Source organism: Lutra lutra, chromosome 4 (genome assembly GCF_902655055.1).
Source record: "Lutra lutra chromosome 4, mLutLut1.2, whole genome shotgun sequence".
NCBI lineage: Eukaryota > Metazoa > Chordata > Mammalia > Carnivora > Mustelidae > Lutra > Lutra lutra.
The window spans coordinates 147,175,445-147,200,768 of record NC_062281.1 but is presented as its reverse complement, the minus strand read 5'-3'; the positions used below and the strand labels follow the sequence as shown (position 1 = coordinate 147,200,768).

Genomic DNA, 25,324 nt, shown 5'->3' with positions numbered 1-25,324 from the left:
GGCAGCCACTGAAGCGCGGAATGCCACAACCCGAGGTGATGCTGGATGTGCTCACCTCTCAGGAGGGAAGCATCCCAGGATGAAGAGATGCTGGAAAGTAGCTCTCAGGCCCGGCATCACTGGCGTATTACTCCTCTACCTACTTCCTCGCTAGATAAACTCAAATTTCAGAGAGAAGCTGAGGGGCAGAGTCCGTGATACTGTTTCTCTCGTTTTCTTTCCATTTCTGTCCATGAAGATCATAGCCGCTTTCTCTGGCTTAGTCTTAGTCTTTCTCTCACTTAGCCTTAACTTTAGTGAGTCACGGGAGAGAGTCAGCTCTCTCTAGATTGGTTCCCCATAATAGCATTTAGAATCCCTACTTTAACTCTTCCTGGTTCCCAACCCAAAATAGCTATTTCTTCCTCTCCAGTGTACCTTGATTGTCCGGAAAATCCCTGAGTTCTTTCTGACCTAAAAAAATCCCTTAGGTTTTTTCATAAATGCAATATGGGATCCCCCTTTTTTTTTTTTGTGGGAGCAGGACATTTATTTTCATAATACTCTTCATCTGCATTTTCAAGGCAGGAAAAACAGCTTGGGAAGCCGTAGTTTTTATATCTGAAGAGATTAAATACATACCAACCATTTTCACAAAATGCTGAAAACGATTTGCAGAGAAATTCAAAGTCATGGCTGTGAAATTCTAGAACATACTTCTAGAATCTGTTACTCACTTTTCAACTGAAACGTGAACTTGAAAGCCCGATAGGGAAAATTAAGAAGATACAGTTGGCCGCTGCCTTGTCTTTCTTTCTCTTTCTTTGACTTTATAGCAGATCTGAGGAAACTTTGAATACTAACTGAAGCTTGTGTGCCCAGCCTCAGAGTCTGAAATGCCTGAGAAAGTGGTGCAGATTCCAACTGTAAAACATTCCTTCACCAAGCCTTGGAAACTCACACACTAAGGCAGGCAGAGCTCAGAGGGAACACATGTAAATGAGGCTCAGTTATAAACTCCTAAGGAGTGTTTTATTTAGTTTAAACCTGAACCTGAACTCGTAAACGTGTTCTTGAAGAGCAACACCGAAAGACTGATGGAGTACAACAGGAAACAATATTTTAGCTCAGAAAATTCACTCCTCGAAGAGAAAGAAAAATCTTCAGGTATTTTTTTTTTAACTCAACACCTTTAAGATAGCACAAGGTGGTAGAGTGGCAAGATTTCTGTGATTGCAGACTCCTAGTGAAAGTTAACAGGTGTCATTTGAACTTAGCACCATTCTTACAAAATGAATGCTAGGATCTCCCATCCCTATGGTGATTTAACAAGAGAAAAGGATATTTAAAGAGTCAATGAACGTATAACAGTCCAATGTGTAATTGGTTTCATTAAAATATAATAAAGCGATAGCGGGATGCATTAACTGTTCCAGATCAGCACTGTGTGTGTGTGAGTTCTGAGTTTGTTCCGAAATGTCAGTTACTAGGGAAGCCATACCTGGTAGGATTTATCGGACAACAAAGTAGGTGATTTTGTTACCGTGCTTGATTTTATAAAACAAATTCTTAAATCCGTCTTCAGTAATCTTTGCTTGGGAGATCTCTACCATCTCTAAAGGCATGACTGGAAAGGTAAAAATGAATTAATTAAATTTTCTGTGTTAGAATGATACTACCTCTCTCTAAAAAGCACAGATTCCTGACAGGGAAACCAAACAGCTCTGCTGGTCCTATGTATAATGTGTATGGCCAAACCGTTGGTAAGACCCTTCCTACAGAGTGCTAATGTTATAGGATCATTGCCTTTGTTCAACTCTCCACCCCGACCCCACAAAGAAGCTTCCCACTCACCTCCCCTAGAAATATTCAGGAAGAATCGAATCGTTTGTAGTAATGAATATTGCTTAGTTGTAAATTTAATCTACAAATTTAGAAGGAAATAAATCTGAACATAAAAAGCATTTGCTGTTTCAGCATTAAAAAAAAAAAGTACTGTCATTTGAAACTGCCAACTCCCCCATGTGGGTTTGTTTTGCAAGTCACGTCTTAACAAAGACAAGTTGTGTTGCCATAAAACCCTAAATCCTACCACATTTTCAGAAGGAGGAGGAAAGTATTGTTCACTGATCCCTGGTTTATGCTTTTAAGGATGTCACATGGAGGTTGGCCTGGGTTCGGGGAAATCATTCCATTTCTATCCAGGATAGAGAGACCTTGACCCCACCCCAAGCCATCAAGATGACAGCAACGCCTTGCCTCCCATGACCATAATGCTTACCCTCCTGGCTGGTATTTCGAAGTCATTTAGGCCAGTATTTGAAAGTTTTGTGTTTTGTGTTTGTTATCTCCTCCCACCAATGCCATGATGACTGGTATACCCAGTCCTGCCTTGCGGATAAGTCAAGTCAGACCCACGAAGACACAGAAAGTAGAATATGAACAGTCTTACCCCAGTAGCCCATCCACGCTGTGAACAAGGAAAAGATGACTCCTGGAACTAGTGAAATGGAAAAGCAGGTGTTGCCAGAAAGTAAAGAAGTTTAGGAATGGGATCTTTGTAAGCAGAATCAGAGTGGCCTCCTGGGATGCCACTCCCAGGGCAGCCAGTGACTGAGCTGGGACTCCCAATTCATAGTCCCATGCTGAGGTGCACCTCACTATTGCCTCTTTTCTCAAGGGTTTCGAGAACTGAGATGCTACAGCCTCCTCCATCTTCTGCCCCAATTCTGCCTCTAAGCCTCATTTCTTTGGCTCTTTAGTTTACTAAGAAGCCCTCCATTCCAGCTGCTGGGGGGTGGGGGGTGCTTGTGGCTGTGGCTGAGTGTGGTCTGTGCTTCCTTTCTTAATCTGGTGAATGGAGGAGGAAGGGCTGTTGGTTTCTGTGGCCTTTGGAAGAGGAGGGGTTTGCTCTAAATCCTGGGGGAGGGGGGGCTCAAACCCAGGTGGAGAGGGAGAGAAAGAGACTGGCTAGAGGGGAGGGGGGGCTGGCAGGAAACGGGGCTTGAAAAGGACAGGAGGAAGGAACCCGGACTGTGACCAGAGGGTGAATAAAGGGGACAGAAGCAAAGACCTGTGCTCTGGGCCGTGCCAATCGGCGCCAGCTGCGGTGGAAAGGTCCAAAGGTGGCAGATGCCATCCGGTGCCTAAAAGGCTCTTTGGCTAAAAAGGTTAGTTTGGGAATTCATTTCTGGCAAACTACCAGATCCTCCGTCATTCTATTGCAGAACGTCTCTGGGAGACTTTTTGTAATAACTGGACTTTGCGCTCTAATGTTCTTTTTTTTCCCCTTTCCAGACTTTCTCTACCTGTACAATCCAAACACTACATCTACATGATAGATGTGCTGTGAACCTGAGTGGTGTTTGGGAAGGGCTTCTTAGCTCGGGGGGAAGAGTAGGAGCCGGAGAGAAGCACTGGGTGGAATGATTATTACAATGTGACCACGCTCTGCTGAGCTCTGACCTCCACTCCCACGCCTCTCTTTTTAAACAAGAAAGGTTACCTCCCTGGACCACCATTGGGCCAGCCCCAAGTGTGACTGTCTGCACTTGTTAGACAACAGGCATTTAATTATGGTTGGAATCTGATGTGCAGAAAACATACATTTTTTTTTTCATTCATAGCTCCCTAGGAAATCATTCTCCTCCGTCCCTACTGTACTCAACTCTCCCCACCACCAAAAAAAAAAAAAAAAAGGAAAGAAAGTAAGAAAAAAGAAAGACCCAAGGAAAGATTATCTTAATACTGAAATCAAAAATTACAAAAGAGTAGCCTGCCTTTAGTTTTGCCCCTGGGGCAGACATTAGCCAATAATAAAGACGGTATTGTATCTTCAGACCGGAGCCAGCTTTTTAATGGCTAACTTCCCACGTGCAAAAAAGGGTCTGTCCCATTTTGGGGCATTAAAAATAACAGCATTTAATGAATCTGTAACTCAAATCTTTCATCTTTTTTCCCTGCACCATAAAAGGGGTGGCCTGATGCCTTCCGATATTTGGTTTGGACTTTGTGGAATCAAAAAGAATAAAAAGGAACAAATAATAAACAGCAGGCCCCCCGGCTGAAAATCAAGCTCGAAGCCCATTGTCACCGCATTTCCGCTAGAGCAGAGCCGTCCAGCGCACGGTCCAGGCTCCACCCGGAAAATCCGGCAGTGCCATCCTAGCCAAACAGATAGGAACTCTGGACAATTTCATTGGGGCTGTTGTCCCCTTAATCTCCACGCTGCACCTCAGATCTCAAGCAGCTTCCGTGGCGCGGGCTCACTTTAATGGATAGAATCTATTTTTCATGAAAAAGCAGGAAATAAGCTGTCTCTTTCATAAAAAGATTTACAAAATGTAATCATTGTTGAAATATTCCCTTTGAACTGCCGTGTCCACGGGGGTCTCCGGCTCCCAGAGTCGTGCTTCATTAGAACCCCGTCACAAGCGGCTCCAGAAGGGCAGGTACGCTGGTGGTGCCCGGCTTTGATGTCTTGAATGAATGAAAGAAAAGCACAATAAAAAAGAGCTGTTGATCAAGCATAAAATACTCTTTAAGCTGACAGAATAGCAGCGTTAACACACCCTAAGCTGCTTTTAGTTTTTCCCTTTTTTCCTCACATTTTCCTGTGCTTTGTGTACAGTGGGGGTTTGTATTTTATAAGAAGTCTCTGATCTATGTAGTATGCCGTTCGCTAACAAAAACCAAAATAGGATTGTTTCTGTCCCACTTGGTTGCCTGACGACCCCCCCCCGACCCGCCCCCCCCCCCCCCCCCCCCCCGCTCACCCCCAACTTCCAAGGCGTGCAGTTTAGCCTTGCAAGGCAAGGGCCCAAATGCCTTTCATAAACTTGAGCCAATTCCTTTTGTGTGGTTGATTTCGCTGCTCTGATTTTAATACCGCAATTAAAGACAGATTTTTATTTTCTCAAGAACTTTCTCTTGCAACTGGGGGAATGGAACTGACGCAGCTGCTACTTTTAACTAAGAAATTATATCATTAAGTAAGAGAGAGCCGCCTTGTTGAGCGATGACTTTCCAAGGGAACCGGTCCTCCTGGGGTCTCACGTGGACCATAGGACCCGTACACATGTTAGAGTTAGAGAGTCCATTTACCTGGGCCTTCTGGTTTTCTGTGCTTGCCTCTACCCGGGCATTAGCTCATCTAAGCCCCATAAAAACTGATCAAGTTTTTATCTCCATTTCCTGGCGCCTCATACTAAGACTTGGGAGTGCTAACTAACTTGCCCAAGATGACTTAACTAGTACAGAATGCTGTGTACTTGTTAAACGATGGGATTCTGCTAACTCGGCCTCTGGGGCCCGAGCTCCACCAGGATGCACATAGCCCTCTTGGAAATCTGCAGAGCGAACTTGAGCGGGCCAGAGTTTCGTGAGGTAAAAGGTTACTCAGATGAAAATGTAAAGGGAGACCAAAAAAGAAAAAAAAAAGAAAAACGTATTTGATGGGGAGGCAGACACTAGGGCAAGTCGGAAGACAGTGAAAGATTCAGACTTTGGAACTACAGTAGGAATAATTGGATTGTGTGTGTACGCTCAAGGTTTGGAGGTGCTGGATGGCTTATTGGGTAAAAAGATTAGTGTTTTCCCATCTTGAGGTTTGAACCAAATGGAGGTCTTGGCTGGGAGCAGCCCGGTCACTCTCCAGGGAGTGGTGGTTTGGACAAATCCTCTGTGCTTGTAGTAAATAGGCAGCCGTCCATGTTACAAAACTATTGCACGTGCTACTGACGCAGTTGGCCACAGTTGGCCCCACTGCAGCAGCTCTTCCATCAGAACTGCCTGGGGCAGCTCGTGGAGACCTGTGTGTCTCTCTCAAGAGAGTGTCTGTCATGGCAGGGTTTGGGGGTGGGGATGGCCACATGGCATGAACATGGATGTGGCACAGCTATGCTAGAAGTCATCCATCTAAATACCCTATTGGGGTGACTGACAGCAGGCTTCAAGAAACTTAGAGACAGCCCTTCCCTCCCTCCCTCCCTCCCTTCCTTTCTTCAACTGTATTTAGTAGGTGCCTACTCTGCCCCAGCCACTGGGCAAGACACTGGGGATGCCACATTCAACAAGATACCCATTTTCTTGGGGAAAACACAGGTTAATTATAGTTCAGAGACTGTGACAGAGGTAAACCCCAGGACAAAAAGCCTGAAGAAAGACCCCGTGGATGAAGGGATGCTAACCTGAGAACACAAGAACTAGCAAGTGTTAGCAAAGCCAAGGAGAATGGGATCGCCCATGCCAAGGCCCAGCAGGGAGAAAGCATTTGGCTTTGGGGGATCTGGAAGAAGTTTAACACAGCACAAGTGTTGAGTACAAGCAGTGAAAAGATAAGGCCACAAAGGTAAGTGGGGCCAATCATGGCCCATTAATGTTTTAATAGTTTCCTGTACAATAAACAAGTCTTGGGTTAGCATTATTGAAAACAGGCTTTCTTTAATTAACACAATCAGACAAGAAAAATGATGGCCGAGATCAAAGCCTGTGGCTGGCAATACCAGTCACTGACACCTGTGGATAGCGGCCCACCTTTCTCAGAAGAAACCGGTGTATAAGAACCTGTTCCCTCTCCTGTCATGCAGCGTAGTCCTCATGGCAGTCCTCTAGGGGCCCCGAGGACAAAGACCCGCTTATTCAAGTCACACAACTAGTTAAAGGAAAAAGCAGGACTCGGTCCTGGGTCCCTTGGACATTAGATGCTCAGCCTCATCAGTCAGTATTAGGGTCGATAAAGGTTGATCCTACTGTGAGGACAACAGGGTACCTGGTATCTTGAAAGGTATAGAAGGCTGCAGTTCAGTGCCATCTTTCTGCCCAATGCCTCCTTAAGGGCAAGACCTGTCTGTCGTTCCCATTCTATCCCCAGGGCCTAGCATACATAGCACTGAGCACACATTAGGCCCCTGGTGCTTGTAGAATGAGTGAAGAAATGCTCCAGAATGGGGTCTACTGCTGTGAGAAACCTGGAAGGCCTGTCCATTTCTGTTGTATTGAAAGGGCGCGGGGGAGCTACCAAGCTTTGGGCTGATTTGCCAAGGGCAACTCATTTGGGCTCAACAGTGGGCTTTAGCTCATCCAAACAAGAGCGGGAATCCAAAAACAATGAACTGGAAGAGTGCGACCCAGTAGAGTCAGCGTCTCCTCAAGAGAAGAGTCAAAATGGCGGCCACAGCTCACGCAGTCCTGGTGTGTAGCGTCCTCTTCCGGGCTGATGAGGAGTTGGGCCTGCTGGGGCAGTGGGGACAGAGGCCTCCCAGTATGTGCATGTCTCTGTTTCATCTGTGCGAATGTCCTTAAATAACCCACCTTGCCTGGAGAAGAAAGCGAAGCGTCACACCCAGTTCTGGATTCCACATTAACAGCCTCCTTCCGCAGTGTTCAACTTTGCCCTTGAGGCCTTTTGTTTAACTTTTTAATCTGAAAAACAGATACTGCTGCATCTCAGTCTGTACCACCCTCCCCATCCCCACCCCCTGCACCCTTTTTTTTTTTTTTTTTTTTGGTTAAAGTAAAATATAGCTATCTCAAACAGACTTGCATTTCCTTTTGTTGTTCAAATATACATCCTGCCCTCTTAGGGAGAAGAGTATATAAAAGACCCTTAAAAAAAAAAAAAAGTTGTTATTCACTGTAGAACATTTGTTGTTGACGAAGGAGTCCCGTCTTCGTCTTCGACCATGTCTTGGGCCCACCTCATGACCAAATTTTGGAAAAGTTTCCTAATTGCTTTCTGTGGGGCATAAGAAAGGAAAGAGCCTGGCATTATCAGAGGTGCCTGCTGCCATCCCAGCCTTCCTGTTTAGGATGCAGCCGGATGGATATTGTTTATGGTTCGTAAAAGCTGACTACTGTGAGGATTCCAGAATCCCAGCAGAAGGGAATTCGAACTTTCATGGAGCTGTAAATTAAGGGGCGGGAAGTGTGATAAAACTCCTTAGAGAACGGTGCAAAAAAAAATTTCGCGCTGCAATGGTTAAATGAAATTTTATAAGCACATTCAGTGTGGAGCTGTTTTGCATTACATGAGTTGAATACCTTAGAGACGCCACATCTGCAGGCACTTTATTAAATCCTTAGTCAGCACTTTCCAACCTGATGAGATTACTTCTTCATTTGACTGGAGAAAAGGAAAGCTGAGCTCTGGTCCTGGACTGCAGGTTTCTTTTGATGTTTCACCTTGAACACTGAGAGAGGACAATTACCACCTCCCCTCACCGCTTCCCCCAGCACATCCCAAACTGTAGAAACGGTGAATGTAACAGAGTAATTTTACTGAACTGGAGCCTCTGTGGGAGTGTGGATTTATGGATCTCCGAACGATAGCTGGAAGTCTCTGAGGGAAAAAATAGATCAAAGCTCTGTGTTTACTTCCTTAATGTAAATGTATCAAGATAACATCGTCCTATATTGTATTGTAGTATTGGAACTCTCTGCAGATAAGGGACAGAGATTCCTTTGTAGTCCATCTGGATACAGTAGGTTAGATTAAGGGGTTTATAAAATATGAAGGCAGAAACCATATGAAATGTAAGCTTGTGTCAGTAAATGTCTGAAGACAATTTTTTGACTCTCCATAAATGAATTTTGTTTAGTATGGCACCATTTTCCCAGTGATTTGCTACTCAACCCCAACAATTTAACAACCTCAGGAGTATTTTTATATTTCTCTTGTATGACCCAAGGAAAAAAAAATGCTCGGAGTCATTCTTCAAGTGACGTTTTAAAACTAGCACTGCTTGCTTAATAGATTTTCTAAGAAAACATCACAAGAGACAAGTGAGCTTTTCCAAACACTGTCTTGTCCATTTGATGTTACTAGTAGTTCATGGAAGTTTCTAGAAATCGAGTGGCATATTACATGTGTAACTCTCACATTCATCATAAAGAAATTAGGAGCATCTTCAGCTACACACTGATTGTGAGAAGATAATGCAGTGAAATGGATGAGTTTTTTGATTATTATTATTATTCTGTTTATCTGCCATCTCAGCAAATAAATGATTTCATCAAAGAGACCACATCCCCCCCACTTCCAAAAAACCGCAGAAAACAAAAAACAAATTCCCTGTGTGGTTTCCCCTAACCGATTGATTTCCCATTCTGGGGAAAGCCTTGGTCAAGTAGCTGGGTTAATTGTCATGAAGATTAGTGTGATGTTGAAATAAGTACTAATGGTCAAATTACAGGAGTGAAAAAGTTTAAGAATAGGTTTTGGTTTGGGCCTGAAAGGGTTAATTAAGTTTTTTTCACGGGTTATTAAAGACCCCCAACCCATGCCTTCAGGAGTCATATTGACACCACACCACAGGGCAACTCGCTTCTCTATTGACATGTTGCTGGTCAGAGCACAATAGCCTTCTGTGTCTGAAAATCATTGCTAAAATCATCTCAAGGAAAAAAAAAAGTTTGAAAGCTCTAACGGTAGACAAAAGCCCAAGAGCTGCAGTGTGCAGCTCAAAAACCCGGAGTCAGCAACTTCTATTGATTAAAAACTAACCTTTAAAGTAACTCTGAGAGTGTGTGGTTAGCATTTAAATTTAAACATGTCATGAGTTGATTTGTGTTACTGAATACCAACTCAGAAGGAGTAACATTCACATTGCATTTTTTTTCTAATTCCCTTAAGCAGCTAAAGTATTTCATGAAATGTCAATAGGGCAAAAAGAAAAAGGGGGGGGGCGCATTGCTAGGCCTTGTAGTTTTCTTTCCCATGCAAATACTCACCCCCCCCCCCAAAGAAAAGTGTGGAGAGTGAAACACAATAATTAGTCCTTTGTCTAACTTTCCCAAGTGCCAGAGAAAGACAGATTAATTAAATATACAACAGTGTTGGTTTTTGGAGTGGGGGTCTTGCTTGCTCTGTCGGTCATAAATTAGGCAGAATAAATACTTCAATGTGTTTGCAGTGGGCCTGCTACGTCAGAGCCACTGGAAGGTTGGTGGGAGGAGAGCGGAGGGTTTCTTGCTAATGATAGTCACGTCTGGGTCTGTCTGGTTGCTCTTAGCAACCAGACATGATGTAACACCAGGATGAACTTGAACTTGGGGGACTTGAAAAGAGAACAATAGACCAGAGCAATCAATAAAGCCTATTTCAGTGAAGGATTACAGAGCTGCTCTGGGGTAACCTTGTCGGCAAGGCACACACTGAATAGTAAGATGTGTGAAGAAACTTTTTTTTTTTTTTTGCTTTGCTTTTTAAGAGAAGTGCAGAGCCACTGCAGATTTTTGTAGTGCGCTGAGGTTGTGTCCAGAAACTGTGGTATGGAAAACTGCTCCCCCTGCCGTCTCCCTGGGTCCCCGGTGTTTGCTTCGAGAGCTACTATGCAGCGTCAGATTGAAGAAGGCTGGAATTTCACAACTGACTTAAAAAGTGTGAGAACAGAAATCCTGTAAGCATTATTCTCTGCACCCAAACTTGGAGACTGTTTTGTGAGTGAGAGACCGCAGCTGAGGCGCGCCTGGATCCCTTAGCTGTGAGGAGAGGCCTCCTGGAAATACATTTCTGGCCTTGCCTCCCCTCTCCTCTCTTTCCCGTCTTCTTCCTTTTGTCCAGTTAGATTTAGGCCGCGTGTCTTTGCCAGGATGATTTCCTTTCGGGACACAAGAGGCTTTATTGTGTTCCCCCGAGCATGTGGTCAAAGAAGAACATCTAAAAGTACACAGGATGAGTCGTTTTTCGGGTTAGGCTTGGGTTTTTCAAGTTCTCTGGAAATCAAAGGTAGCTTGTGTGACCAGGAAATTTCATACCTGGTAGGTATCCACGTAGCTATCATTGCGCCATTCACCCCTGGGATCAGAGGCCGTCCTTTACCTAATTGAATTTCTTGGGCACCGATGAGCTTTCATCTGACTGAATCCACTGGAAGGTGCCCCTTTCTGACACTGCCAACTCAGAGATTTCAGAGACATTCACTTTTGCTGGAAGTTGACAATTTTTCTGTGAATGATGATGAATGTGGTGAATTTGGCAGGGTATCTCTAGGGAAAAGTTGGTGAAAGCCAAACACTTCCCCATTTCACTTGAGAAACCGACTCTGAGATTAGACCATAAGTGGTCACTTTGTTTAGCTAACAGAGAAAGCAGTGCTGGCCCATAAAGTGATGTATCACCAGACTGTTGTCCAAAGCCAGTCCCTAAGGATTTTTGAAAGGAAAAGGTGACTCGTAACTGGGCCCAGCAGGTATATGGAATGCTCTCAGTAAGTACTAAATGAACAAAAGCAAGAATAAGGACTATGCAATGGCCTCATTTTTGTCCTTTGGACATCATGGCAGCCCAATAGGATGAAATCTTAATCCCACTGGATTCTTCTATGTCATTGTGAAAAATTATCTTACAAATATTGAACTGAAAGGAGCATTTTACCTCATGAAATCCACTTCAGGCACACATAAAGGAAACTGGGTATCAAAGAGGTGCTGTGACTTGCCCAAGTCACCCAGGACTCTGCATGCAGCACTTTTTCATACTTCACCTCCACTTATTTTAATATCAATGTTGATCATCTGTGCCCATGCAAAGAATGTCACGACACTGTCTTCAGTGCCTCCATCTCATGGAAAAGGAGATGTGAAAATCCTCCAAGTAGACATTGATCAACACAAGAAGCCTCTTCCCTCACCCTTTGTCCATTCATTCAATACTTCTTTGTGGAGAACCTTCTACTCCAGGCACTGTGCTGGACACTGAGGACTCAGTGACAGGATGATCAAGCTTCTCACCCTCCTGCAGCTGCCCCACCCGACTGCGAAACCCATATGCGTATTTCAAGTGGACATAAATACTTCATTTCTGAGAAACACTCTGAATGTTGGCAAGTCCCAATGAAGACTGAGGTTCAACTTCGGAGGATTAAGATCAGCTTCAGTGACTCAGGATTTACTACTGTCTATCACTCCTCTCTTCCAGTCCCAGAAAACCCTCCCCCTCCCCCACTTCATTCCTAATATAGATCCCAATTTCACAGTCGGAAGAGCGACTTCTAAAATATGTCACTTTCCAAATTGTACCCCTAATCGCTCTTTTCCTTTTGTCTTCCAGTCCTGGTACCTGGGATAAAAGTCGCAGCGTCCCACCATCCACCAGACAGACCACCTGACCCCTTCTCAACACTGTAACATGGACGCGTCCTCAACCCAGCGCGGTTACAACTTCACTGTCAGTGGAAGGGGAGAATCAAATCAACTTGTACATGGAAACAGCGAGCATTATGGTCAAACAGCAAAGGCCATAACCTTTTGGGATTTTTTTTTTTAAATACTTTAGGGACTGTTGTAATTTTCTCATATGGTGCTGGAAATGGTTGGGCTTTGTAACATTTGGAGTGTTTTCCGTGGTAGCGTGAGCATTAGGTGACGTGGCTAGTGGAGGTCTACCCTTGCTCACTGACTTCCCGTTGTAACACACTTTCCTTACGGAGCCTGGCTGTTTCACAGTATTTCATGAATTTACCCACACAGGTGTGAGCCTCCTTGAGTCATCAAGAGGCACATGGAGAACTAAATCTTTCGTAGTAGCTGAGATCTGCAATATATAACTTATGGGACAGTCAAAGGGCAATGTTTTTCTGTAACATATTGGAAAAAGAAAATGCAGTTATGTTCCTTTTTTATTTTTTCTTTTAGTTTGGTTTGGTTCAGCAGTCAGCAGTTAAATATATAACATGGCCCACAAGGACAGTGAATCCACTCACATTGCAGAACAATTCCGAAATGACAAACTACTACTACTACTATTCAGTTTTTTAAAAGTTGTGAAATGCTGCACTTACATTTAAAAAAAAAAAAAAAACATTTTTTTCAACAATTTCAACAATGACACACAAATTCACATGGAAATGGGGAAGATGGTCTGTTTTGACAGAAACTGACAGGAATCAATCAAAACAATCGAATTTTGAAATGAGTAAAGTGCAATTTCATTGGATAGCTAAATATCTTTGTAAGATAGAGATTGTTGAAAATTCTATTTTTGTTTTTCAAGTCCTTCCACCCCGGGACTCTAAATTATCGGGGTAAAAAACAGCCTTGCAAGAAAAAGGGGAGCTATTTTTGCTTTTTATGTTTTTTATTGTTAAACTTGTATCCCTTTAAAAACTGAAGGAAAATTTAAAAAAAAAAACAAAAAAAACAAATCTAATGGTGCTTTTACCACAATATGTTAACTACATTAAATGCTAATTAATTATTTTCTGTTATCAAAGCACATAACTAAAATGAAATCATGGTATCTGTTAATTTTATAAGCTAGAAGTCACTATAATGAATTATGCCAATTCTGAAAATTTTTACATGTATCCAGCAACATAGGATTTATCAGTTATCAGACACTTCATTGTACCAGAGATTGTCCAGAACTTTTCAAGACCTTTGCGCCCCTGAACTGGGCTATGGGGAAAAAAAAATAACAATAATAATAATAAACCAATACTGACACAAATGCTGGTGGGTGCCCACTCAGATCAAGGGTACCTGTTAGGGAAAAAAAAAAAGTTTGCACCCCCAAATGTCCTGTAGCTTATGTAAAAAAAAAAAAAAAAAAAAATACACACACACACACACAAAAACAAAAAACAAAACAAAAAAAAAAAAAACAAAAAAAAGTGCAAGTGATTTTTCTACCAGACAGCGAAGCACCCCTTTGCTTCCCATGCAACTTCAAGAAGGTTTCCTATACTATACATATATATACGTTCTGGTTGGCAAGCCCTGCTGATCAGAGAAAGTCTCTGCATGTTCTAGTGTTAGTAACTAATTTTTATATAGTTAATGTAGGATAAAGTAGAGTGCATTAAGACACAATATTGTAATCCCTACTCTAGGCACTTGCCTTTAAACTATGTTTTTCAGCCCTTCAGAAGGGTTCTACTACTGTCCTATACAATCAAGTAACTGAAATTCTTGGGAAGACACTTTGCTCCTCATCTTTCCCCCCGAAACAATGTTGTTTTGTTTTGTTTTTTTTCCTTAATTTGCACGAAAACAAAAATTCCATATCAATGTGCCTTGCCCTGGATAGCGATTATTTGTGGAATTGTTGCACATGCTCCTCTATTGAAAGGGGTTTTTCCCTAGTCAAGCATTTGGAGACACTTTTTGTAAATGTGACTTTTATGTCAGCCATCGTCAGTTTCAACATCTAGAACTAAATAGAGAGTTAGTTGTTCCGCAGATAGGAGTAGTCTTTATTGTCCTCTGTGGTCAGTGGCAGTGCTATTCTGAGATCTGTAGATGGCTTAGAATATCAGTATTTTGGATGTTGCTGCATTTTACAATTTATTTGGAGTCTTCCTTTATTCCCCGCCCCAGATATATGAAAATATGCAATACCTGCTTATATCGTGTAGAAAAGCTTAGCGATTATTAATTTTTCTTTTATTTTTTTTATTTGACCAAAGTCGGTGCTGCACTTGACGCAGTGTGTTTTAGGTGTTTGTCTTTGTACTTTTTTTGTGATTTTTGAATGCACGTGCGCAGGAAGGGCTCCTCTTAGAGAAGCAGTCAAACTGTGAAGCACTAAGCTGACCCTGCTTCAAGCAATTTTGTTTTTACAACTGTTCCTTTCACAAGCAAGCCTTAAAAAAAAAAAAAGACAACTTCCTTTTTCTTCAGCTCCCACACCCCATTTTTCTTAGCAGACTGCAGTCAATCCACATTCAATAAAAAGTATATAATGCCCATTTTTATATGCACGTTTTTAAACTTCCAAGTTCTGAAAATTGTTTACTGGTTATCTCTATTTAAGGAAAAAAAAATAAAATAAAACATTTTGGATTTTCATATGTGTCTGATAAGTGGTTGAATAGTCGTTTGGCGCTGTTGTATGGTGTGATTGTCAGTATATGGTGTCACTTCCTATAGCCAGCCAGCATACTTTGCCTTCCCCTATAGCACTTAGCTGGGCATTACTTTATTATGACATATGTGCACTAAAAAAAAAGAAAAAGTAAAAAAAACAAAAACAAAAAAAACCACAAAAAAAAATAGCAGCTTTCAGTGCTTCACAGTGAAGGGAAAAAAGCCTAGACAAACATTTTGTCAGAACCTTGCGATAAGCCAAGGTATTACCAGTAAATTGGTTGTATATACAATAAAATTGCACCCTTTTTTTAAAATAAAACAAACTAAGCAATAGTTTGGGCAGTTTTAGTTGTTTTTAGTGAGCATGTTGTAGTCATGACTGCAAAGAGAGAGAATAAACTGCCCACTCAGAAGATATGTAATTTGTATTGTTGTATAGTTTTATTGATTACACTGATTTATTCTACCCTATTTTATAATGCAGGACTTTTGTAATGTTGTTTAAATGAGGAAAAATTTCTGTCAAATTAGCCTAGTGAAATTTCTGATTGTCCATTATAAAGGCAGCGTTCATAGAATTGCTTTTCTTTCTTTCCAACCCCTCCCCCTTTTGGGAACTGGATTTAAGTTTAAAACTTTCCTGTTTCCTTTTTTTTTTTTTTTTTTGTAAGTATTTAAATACAGTTATTTTTTTTTCTCTCAATGGTATAGCATATTCCTATGCTTGAGAAGTATAGGTCTACTGAAAAACCATTGTAAATGGACGTTACAGGTATGCTGTATTTTTGAAGGTATTTTGTTGTATTAAGTTTGATGAAGCTAAAATTAGGGAACTCTGAACAGATTTGCAGGAAAAAAAAATGTTTTAAAGGCTTTAAAACATTAAGGAAGCAGTCTAGGGTGATAACGAACAGGGGTCAAGTATTAAATACACTAAGTTACATTTTTGTTCATGTTTCATTGTCCAGAAAGCAGCAGGAAACTGTAGTTCAGTTGTGATCAAGCAGGAAAAAAGAAACACCAACAATCCGAGTGTTTACCTTTTTAGATGAAAGCCGAGCGAAGATGTTTGAGGAAGACTTTGCTACCTGGGGTGTGTAGACTGACAGGCTGAGGGCTGGCCAATTAAAGGCCCTGCCCTTGATTCTGAGACACATTGGAATTTTTTCTCTCCCATCAAATGGCATTAACAATATTGACAAAGAGAAGTCCCTCAACTCACTCTCTGTGGTTTTTCTTTGGGAACTGAAGTCAGAGGCACAAACACTAAATCTGATCATTTTTCTATATGCTTTTTTTTTTCTGACCCATCCCCCTGCCACTAAAATGCTCCTTTTCTGATCATTCATGGGCAGAGGCCCCTTTCTCTCTCCATCCCAGAGCCTGTTACTTTCCTCTGAGGTTCGAGTGAACTTTTTCTAGAAGTTTCTTCACACCCTGGCATGGCAGTTATTGGTGTCAGCCCCTCCCCACCCCCACCCCGCAGTCAGGTGTGGGCGCCCCTCCCCCACAAGCCAACAGGTACACCTCCCCCACGCTTGCGATCTTCATTCTCTGACAGTCGAAGTGTAAGGGAACCCAAATTTTCCAGAGTCACGGTGTTCAGTCAGCCCACAGGAATATGCAAAACCCATCTCAAAGAAGTTTGCCTTTTACTTTTTCAAACCCTTATCCCCGTATATGTTGAATTCTGTCAAAAAGTATTTACGAAATCTGGATTAAGAAAAACCTTTTTTTTCCCTGTGATTTTTTTGGGGGGGGAGGGGAGGGATTTCTAGGAATGTCATTTAATGTACTTTGCGTCATGTCTCTGGATATGTCTTTTTGTCCATAGTGGTGGTTGTCTCTCTCTCTGTCTCTCTCTGTCTCCCCATCTTTCTTTCTTTCTTTCCTTTCTTTCAGTGTTTTTCCCCCGGTAGCAGGCCTCCATAGAACAAATTTCAAACACAACTGGCATGGTAATGTAAGGAGAGCTTCAGTGGCACCTCACCACCCGCCCTCCGAGATCTGTCCTAGGACGGTCTCAGAAAGCTGCACTGCCCACCGGCAGAGCTTTCATTCAAATCGGCTTCCAAGGCCAAGTTCGTCCTGAAGTCAATGCATGTATTTACTGTTTGACAGTAAACCCGCTCTGCCTTCTCCAAGTCCAAGGCTGTGCATTTGCCTAATTAGTGTCGTGTATGTTTTCCTTTTATTTTTTCCAATAAAAAAAGCAGTGGGATGAAAATTGCTTTGATAGATAGCAGGTAACATTGAAGCTATTCCATAGCACTTAACTGTAGTGAATACTGTGTCACCAATTCTGAAATCAATTTAATGTTTAATGCAAATCCATTACATGGTGCTATTACAGGCTGACAAAATGATTTACACCAATGTGACAACTTGGGCTCAATTCACTCTGCTTTCCAACAGTGTAAATGCATAGCAGTGTTTATCTGCATGAGAACTATGCACTAATCTATCTGAAGAAAAAAAAAAACCTATATCAACTTTGGTATCTACTTTCCGTTTACTTCAATCCTTGCCTTTTTGGTCATTGTTATAATGCCAGCTTTAGGACAGAAAGAATTATAAGAAAACCAGCATAATACCTGATATATTAAAATGTAGTGCCTGTGAAATCTGTATTATATTGCTCTTCTGAAGTAAGATTTTTCTACACCGGTAGCCTTCGCTGTCTGTCAGTCAGGACCTTCTGGTATAGGTGATGTAAAATAACCCTACAATATTAATGCATGCTATTCCATAATGCTTAGTGAACTGTATGAATATTACTCAAAGTTATGTTAGTCTTTTTTTCTGACTTGGTTCTTGTCAGCTAGGTTTAAAGGTATTTCACTGAGAACGCAAATTCTGTCTTTTCTTGATTTCGGCTGTTTTCAGTATTTTGGAGGTATACATTTACTTAAATTCAGTATTACTTGTGTTTTTGTTTTCGTTTTGTTTTTTTGTTTTGTTTTGTTTTCTTTCTCCTAGGGGACAAGCATGGGTGGTTGATTTCAGAAATCTTTCCCTGGCAAGACTTTTGTCTCAAAACGACCGTTTGGGTTTCAAGAACTGTGCTACGAGGACACTCTGAGGACATTTCCAAGCGAGGGACATTTTCCTTAACCCTCGACTGAAGCTATGCTGACCCTGAAGCATTTTCTTAATGGACAATGTTCCGCCAGGTACCCATGCTTGATCCGTCTTCACACCAGACTTCCTCATATTAAAAGAAAAAAATAATGAAAAAAAAATCTTTAAGAAATCACATGGCTATTTAGTTTCATGCACAGTTGCAATATTTTCTTCAATAATAAAACTCTGTACAAACTTTGGGCCCGATTCATAAGAAAAAGGAGTTTGCTATTAACACGGGATTTTTTAAATATACTCTTTTTCGGTCTAAATTTGAAACAACTTGCTTCCCAAATTAAATCAGCTTCATCTCACTTTTTTTTTTCCCCCTAAACCAGCACTCATCTGCCTTTTATGCCCCCAGAGGGTTACATAACCAGATGAGGGGAACGGGGAGATGGGGAGTAGGTATCGGAAATGCTCAGAAAGATAGGGGACCGCCTGCCATTGAGCGCACCAGAGCGGGGAGGCAGCTGTGTGTGGGGGCAGGACCTCGCCTGTGTGCCAGGCATCCCGAGTTTCACATGTGGGCTCCTTATGCAATTTAATTAAAAAAAAAACAAACCAAAAAACCCTAATTTCCAGAATGTGTCTGGACCACAGGAATATATATATATATTTCTATATATATTTCTATACATGGTGGAAGTGCCACCTTGAGTCCAACCAGAACACCTTCATGGTAGAAAACACTCACCAGGTCATGCAATGTGAACTTTTCTATCTCCACAGTGCTTTTAAGGACAAGTAGTGTCCCATGAATTGGGCTCTTTTTCCTGCTGTTCTGCTCCACTTCTCAAAATGACAGAAGCTCTTCCCGCCTTTGATTCTATCTGTGTTATTCTTATTTTCCATTTTATTTTATTTTTTGAATAACAGTCTATATAAATCAGCATTTTTTTTTTAACATCTCACCTGAAGGTCACGAGGCCCCACGCTGTGTGGGGAGGGAGGATTGAGAGAGCTGCCAGCTTCATATTTCTTTTTCTTCCTGGTCTCAGACCAGCCTGTCTGCACTGAGAAGGCATTAGGTGGTGTCACCCCGAGATACTAGACCTAGAGCTGGAGCTTTATCGGGTTCTCGGAGGTCCTCAAGAAAGACTTTTCAAGGCAAATACATGATTCCCCTTCCCTACACCCCTGACCTCTTACACAGAACAAAGTTAGTTCCCTGGGGACCTTTCCTCACCACCCTTGGCAGTCTGTCCGCTCAAGATACCTCCGGTTTTTTTCATTTCAAATTGCGGGGGGAGGGGACCGAACACTTCCCAAGATGAAAAGAGATCTGTTGTAAAACTAAATACCCCCCCGTGTTAATAACTTGGTTTGACATTGGTTTCTATGAGCCGGGCCCCCTGTGCCTCTCGTATACTTGTATTGACTCTCATAGCTACCCTTTTAGTTTTACTGTGTTCTGTGAAAATTTGTAATTGGTTGAGAATCACTGTGGGCGTCCATTCTTATTCAATGAAATCTCCACAGGTTTTTTGAGCTGGTGTGGATTAGTTTAACTCTGTATTCAACCATTAGTGCTACCACCTTCTCACATTACGATACAATTACTGGAAGCAAGTACTGCATTTCCTATGCAACAAAAAAAGGAAAAATAAAAAATTGCTAATGCTCTGGAAGTCGTGTCATCATTTGCTTCAAATCACACCCAGATGGTTGTATTTGAGTGACAGTGAAGGGGATGGATCGGCCTTTCTGCCCCGTGGAGTTTGCATCATTTATCCTTGAAAGATGCCAAAGCCCCTTGGCGCCCTTCACGGGGGTTCGGGTGGGCGCTGCGGGTTTTCTCAGCGACTTCAACACATGCAGAGCCTAACACTCCCCTGTGCTTCCTGTGTGCCTGATACTGTCCGAAGAGCTTTAGATGTTATACCGGGACCCAGTCAAGTCAGGAAGAGGGTCCGATAGGTTTGCTAAGAGGCGGCTCTGCCGTGGCCTCGTGATGAGGACCTGTAGGATTATAGCCACCGGCGCTGGAGCTGGGGACACAGAAGGGAAAGGTTGGGCTACCAGAACCTCGGGGCTCCCGGGAGGAACTCCACACAGCTGAGATCTGGATGTGTATGGAGAGGGGTCACCAGGAAGGGGGGCTAGGGGGCCCCACATGGGTGGTCACAGACCTCTGAGAGGACGGGGTGGGGCGGTGAGGGGTGGGGTGGCGGGTGCTGGCACCGCAGAGGGGAACCCAGCCGGCTGCATCAGTATTGCCAAGGAGATGAGGCGTGGTTGTGCGGAGCACTGAAAGGAGCCGGAGGCGGTTGGTGCATCCATCCTCTGTGCTGTCCGGTGTGGACAGGAGCAGAAACCGGAAAGAAGCCCCCTCTTTCCCTGCCCTCCTATTCTGAGACTCCTGGTGGTGTCTTTCAGTGGCTTGACCAAAGCATAGGCATCTGGGTAGGGAGTATGGAAAACACAGTGAGAGAACTACCAGCCCCACGGGGTGTAGAAAGATGAGCCCGGAGACCAGACCCCGGGAGTAAACATACGGCACATGCATCTTCATCCGCGTATTCCTCACAGCAGTCTCTGTAGGAACTATTTTTACCCCCATTTACGGATGAGGAAACTGAGGCAGAAGGAGACTCAGTAAGGTACCCAAGGTCATACAAAAACCAAGTGGCAGGGTAGGATTCAAATCCAAGAAGTCTCTTCTAACTTCCATCCTATAATCACTATAATACATCAACTCAATTTTTTTTTTTTTTTTTAGATTTTATTTATTTGAGAGAGAGAGCATACTAGTGGGAGAGGGACAGAGGAGACATGCAGACTCCCTGCTGAGTACAAAGCCCAACATGGGACTCTATCCCAGGACACTGAGATCATGACCCAAGCTGAAGTCAGATGCTCAACCGATTGAGCCACCCAAGCTCCCCTCAACTCAATTATTTATTCAATAAAAACTGAGTACCCATTATGTGCCAGAGACTATACCAGGGGCTAGGGATAGAAAATAAGTAAAAACTGAGCAACTGTTCTTATGAAGTATACAGTCCAGTGGGCAGAATAAGCACTGTCCAAGTAAACACAGCAGCCAAGGTAAGCCTGTAGTTGTAATGAGGATTATAAAGGGTATATTATTGCTGTGAAAGTCCATTGAGACTAGTAGGACAGATAGAAGTTCACCAGGCAAAGGGAGCAGGCGGGAAGGAGAATGTTCTGGGCAGAGGGACAGCACGTACGTACAAAGAGCCAGTAGCAGGCTGGACTTGGCACCTTTGAGGGAGGGGAGTAAGGCCTTTTTAGATGAAGGGGTGAAGTGGAGAGGAAATTCAGTTCAAGATGAAGCTTGACACTGAGGTCGGTCAAGATAGTGCAAGGCCTTGCAGGCATATTAGGGAACTTTGTCCTGTCCTCTAAGAGCATCATAAAACATGTCTCAGTCAGACGAGGCTAGATCTATGCTGTGATCCGCACAGGTCCAAACCCTCAGCAGCTCCCAACAATAAAAGCTTGCGTCTTACTTTGCACATCTTTCAAAGCGTTGTGTGGGGTCCCAGTGAGACTGTCCCCATTCTAGGACCCAGGGTGCAAAGCAGCAACCATCTCAACCATTGCTGGATGTGTTAGCATGGGGGAGAAGGAGCATGGCAAGGCCGGCCTGGCTTTCAACAGTTCCATCTAGAATGACCCACACCACTTCCACTCATGGTTCATTGGCCAGAGTATGTCCCAAGGCTGTGCCTCGGTCCGACAGGACCAGGAAGGAAACTCTTCCCGCAAGGAAGCCTAGAGAACGCTTTTTTTTTTTTTTTTTTAATTTTAATTCCAGTAAAGTTAACATACAGTGTTATACTAGTTTCAAGTGTACGACACAGTGATTCAACCATTCCATTCCTCACCCGGTGCTCATCATGACAGGTGAACTCTTAGTTCCCTTCACCTCTTTCGCCATCCCCCAACCCGCCACCCCTCTGGGAACCACTGGTTTGTTGGCCAGGAATTTTATAGATTAACTTGAGGAGAGAAGGGAAAGGTGCTGAGTGGAGAAGGTCAGCAAGAGACAGGACAGGATGGTGACGGAGGGTGGCTGGGGCTGTGGGGACTGCGAAAGAGCGGCCAGGTCAGAGATAGTAATAAGGCTGTTAATAGCTACTGGGTATTGAGCTCTTTCATGTGACTTATCCCATTAAGTTTCATATTTTCTCTCTTATTACTGCAGCTCAAAAAGGTAGAGTCGGTCCTCAAAACACATTTCTGACCAAAGTGAATAGAGCAATTTCACACACACATGGCTTGGGGGTTAAGTTTGATGGAATCAGTCATTTTACCTTTCAGTGAGGACTCCGGCCAATAGTAGGCACTTTGGTCTTCATTATTCAGAGTTAAGAAAACAGTCGTCCAACCAACTGAGCCACCCAGGCGTCCCCAGAGTTAAGAAAACAGAATTAAAGTCATTCAATGACTCTTATCGACAGGTCGTATATAGCGTATAGATATAGGGCTTGGGGTGAAGACAATGTAGAGGTCAAAGGCACAGACTCAGGTACAGGACTGCCTGGGCTGAATCTTGGCCGTGCATCTTATTACCTCTGTGGTGTTGGCAAGTGCCTCAGTTTCCCTATTGGTAAGGTGGGAATAATAAAAACGGCCCCTACCTTCCTCATAGGACTGTGCTGGATATTTGTTGCATTGCTGTTCATAAAGGGGTCAGTGGTGTGTCCTAGTACATCATAAATGCTGTGTGAGTGCTGTAACTGAGCAATAGATAAGCGGTTCCAAAATATGGAGATGAGGCATTCTTTTGGTGCCTTGATGGCATAAGCCTTCTTCCTTGTCATTTCCAGACCTCTATTTGAATAAACTCTGAAAAAACTTTCATTCCACATCTGCCTCAATGAAGCAGGAAGAGGGAGCTTAAAAAATATAGTTGTAGGTTTGAGGACAGGCACACTTGGGTTTAAATCTTGACATTTGGGGCCTCAGTTTTCCTGTTTGTAAAATGGGAATAAGGAGAGTACCTACCTTACGAGATCATGAAGAAGGCCAAATGAATTAATGTAGGTAGAACCCCTGACACGGTATCAACCAGATGACAGCTATTATCATTTGCAACCCTGGGTTGGTGCATCCTTAAGAAGAATGCTGACACCTGGGAAGGTAATACATGGTGGAAAGAAGCTCAGGTTTGAAACCAGAGGACTCATGTGTGAGTCCACCATTTATTGGCTGTATGATATTAGTAAGTTATTACACCTCTCTCTGAGTCACTTGAGAGAAAGGCCCAAATGGCTCAGTGAATACAGATGAGGTTGTGTTGGGAAGCACAATTCCAAGCATTGGGCAATAGGCTCGATTGAATAGAACCCAGCTGGAGGGTCCCACCTGGCTCTGGTTCTTATTTCCCTCAACAGTGTTACTGACAGGGAAATCCAGTCTCTTCAGACAGAGACAGCTGGCCAAGGGAAGTGGTACTAGTCATCATTTTAACCTCTCCAGTTCTGGCTCTTTGGTAAAAGAACGTGGCTACATTAGAGCAGTCTTGTTGACGTTTAGGGAGACACAGGGCTTCCCTTGACCTCAGAGGAATGAACTAGCTTCTATTCCTCTCTGAAACACCTAAGCCTATATTCTACATTTGCTTTCCATCTATCACACTCAGTTTGGATTTTAAGTTCATTACAGGGAGCCCTAGTAAAACAAAAAGTACATTTATTTATACTGTCATGTATAAAATTTGTTTATTATGGAAAAATACCATGTATGTACAGAATAGAATTGATTAATGAACTCCCATTACACCTCCTACTCATCACTTACAATTAACCCCTATGCCCACTGTACCCCATCCACTTCCTGGCCATCCCGATTGTTTTGAAGCAAATCTCAGGCATCCTATACTTCATCCGTGACTTTTCAGAATACATCTCTAAAAGACAAAGAATTTTATTAAACATATTCAAAGTACTATTTCATACCCCAAAATATTAACAATAATTCCTGAATATCATCAAATAACCAATCAGTGTTCAACTATTCCCAACCATCATATGATTTTTTTAATAGCTTTCCAACTAAGAATCCAAATAAAGTTCATATACTAACTGATCTTTATGTATCTTAAGCCTTTAAATCTATAGGGTCCCCTTCCTTCTCTTTTATTTTCCTTGCAATTATTTGCGGAAGAAACTGGGTTCTATGTCCTAAAGAGTTATTCAGGCTCAGTTTTGTGGATTGCATCCCCGTGGCATAAGTCCTGTTCTGCCATTAAACTGGAACCATATTCCTGACCTTGGGAGTTGACCCATGGCATGTAATCCCAAAAGTGCCCTCACACACTGTCATGAGAAGGACCAAGGAATTCACCTTGTGTTTGTGCCCTGACTCTGGAAGCTGGAAGCAAAATAACAGAACCAAAGTGGAAGAGCTTCTGGGAGCTGTTCACCAACTCCACCCCTAGCTGGCTTTTTTCGCTTCCAGGAACCATGGGGTCAAGGGAGTGTCTACCCAAATGACGAAGAATACTATCTCCTTTACTACCTACTGCAGACAACAGCAACAACAACAACAACAAAAAACAAACAAACAAAACAAAACAAACACACACACACACACAAAAGGAAAGCCAGCTTCCACCTTAAAGGAGAGCAAGATGAATAATTCTGGTCAGTAAAAAGTCTTCTGATCAGATAAAACTCTTTCTGCTCTTGCCTCCTTATTCAATAGGCATCCTCTTCCCTTATGAATACATGGCTTTGGGGGGCAAAAGAAAGTCCAGGGCAGGGAAAAAGAGCTTCCCCATCAAGCTCTATGGAGCAACTGTGGGGCCCATAAGATCACTTCATCTAGCTCATCTGCTACTTCCACATCCACTTTCATGGACCCTAAACACTGCCCTGAGCCACATTCCTCTCCACGGAAATATAAAATCTCATTCAAAACAAACCAGACCAACATTATTGAGTACCTCCCATGTGCCAGAACTTGGGGCTGGCAAAGGAGATGGATCTGAGATCCTTCCAGAAGAGTATAGCATCTAGCAGGGAAAACAGACATGCAAACCAAATCATTGCCCCATGGCTTTGTAAAAACCAGGAAGACATCATGGGCCAGATAATCTGGGGACCAACTACGCCCAAGGGAGAGAGAGCCACAGGGAGGAGATGCACCATCTAGGACTTCAAGGATGAGGAAGAGTTCTAGAGACTGGCGAGAAGACACAAATATCAATAGTCACGATAGTAATAATAACAGCTAGCAGGTACTGAGTGAGCCCTTCACAACACACATTATTCTCAGTGCTTTATAGGCATGAGCACATATAATCCAACCCCAAAGAGAAGTAGTTGTTATTTCCATTTTGCAGATGAAGATATTGAGGCACAGGGAGTTTCAGTAATTTTCCTTACTCATATTAATAACTACCTATGTGGGGCCCTAACAGTCAGGGGCGTAAGGGGTA

General features: G+C 42.8%; 1 protein-coding gene across 5 annotated transcripts in view; it reads left to right on the top strand.

Moving 5' to 3' along the window:
- Nucleotides 1-19,541, top strand: part of NFIA (nuclear factor I A) — a 371,542-nt gene extending 352,001 nt beyond the window's left edge. For all 5 annotated transcript variants that reach the window (XM_047728046.1, XM_047728048.1, XM_047728045.1 and 2 more), the window contains one exon: nucleotides 12,029-19,541. In XM_047728046.1, coding sequence (XP_047584002.1) covers nucleotides 12,029-12,046 — 18 coding nt within the window. In that variant the 3' untranslated portion in view covers nucleotides 12,047-19,541. The remainder of the gene's footprint in view (nucleotides 1-12,028) is intronic.
- The last annotated feature ends 5,783 nt before the right edge of the window (nucleotides 19,542-25,324 follow it).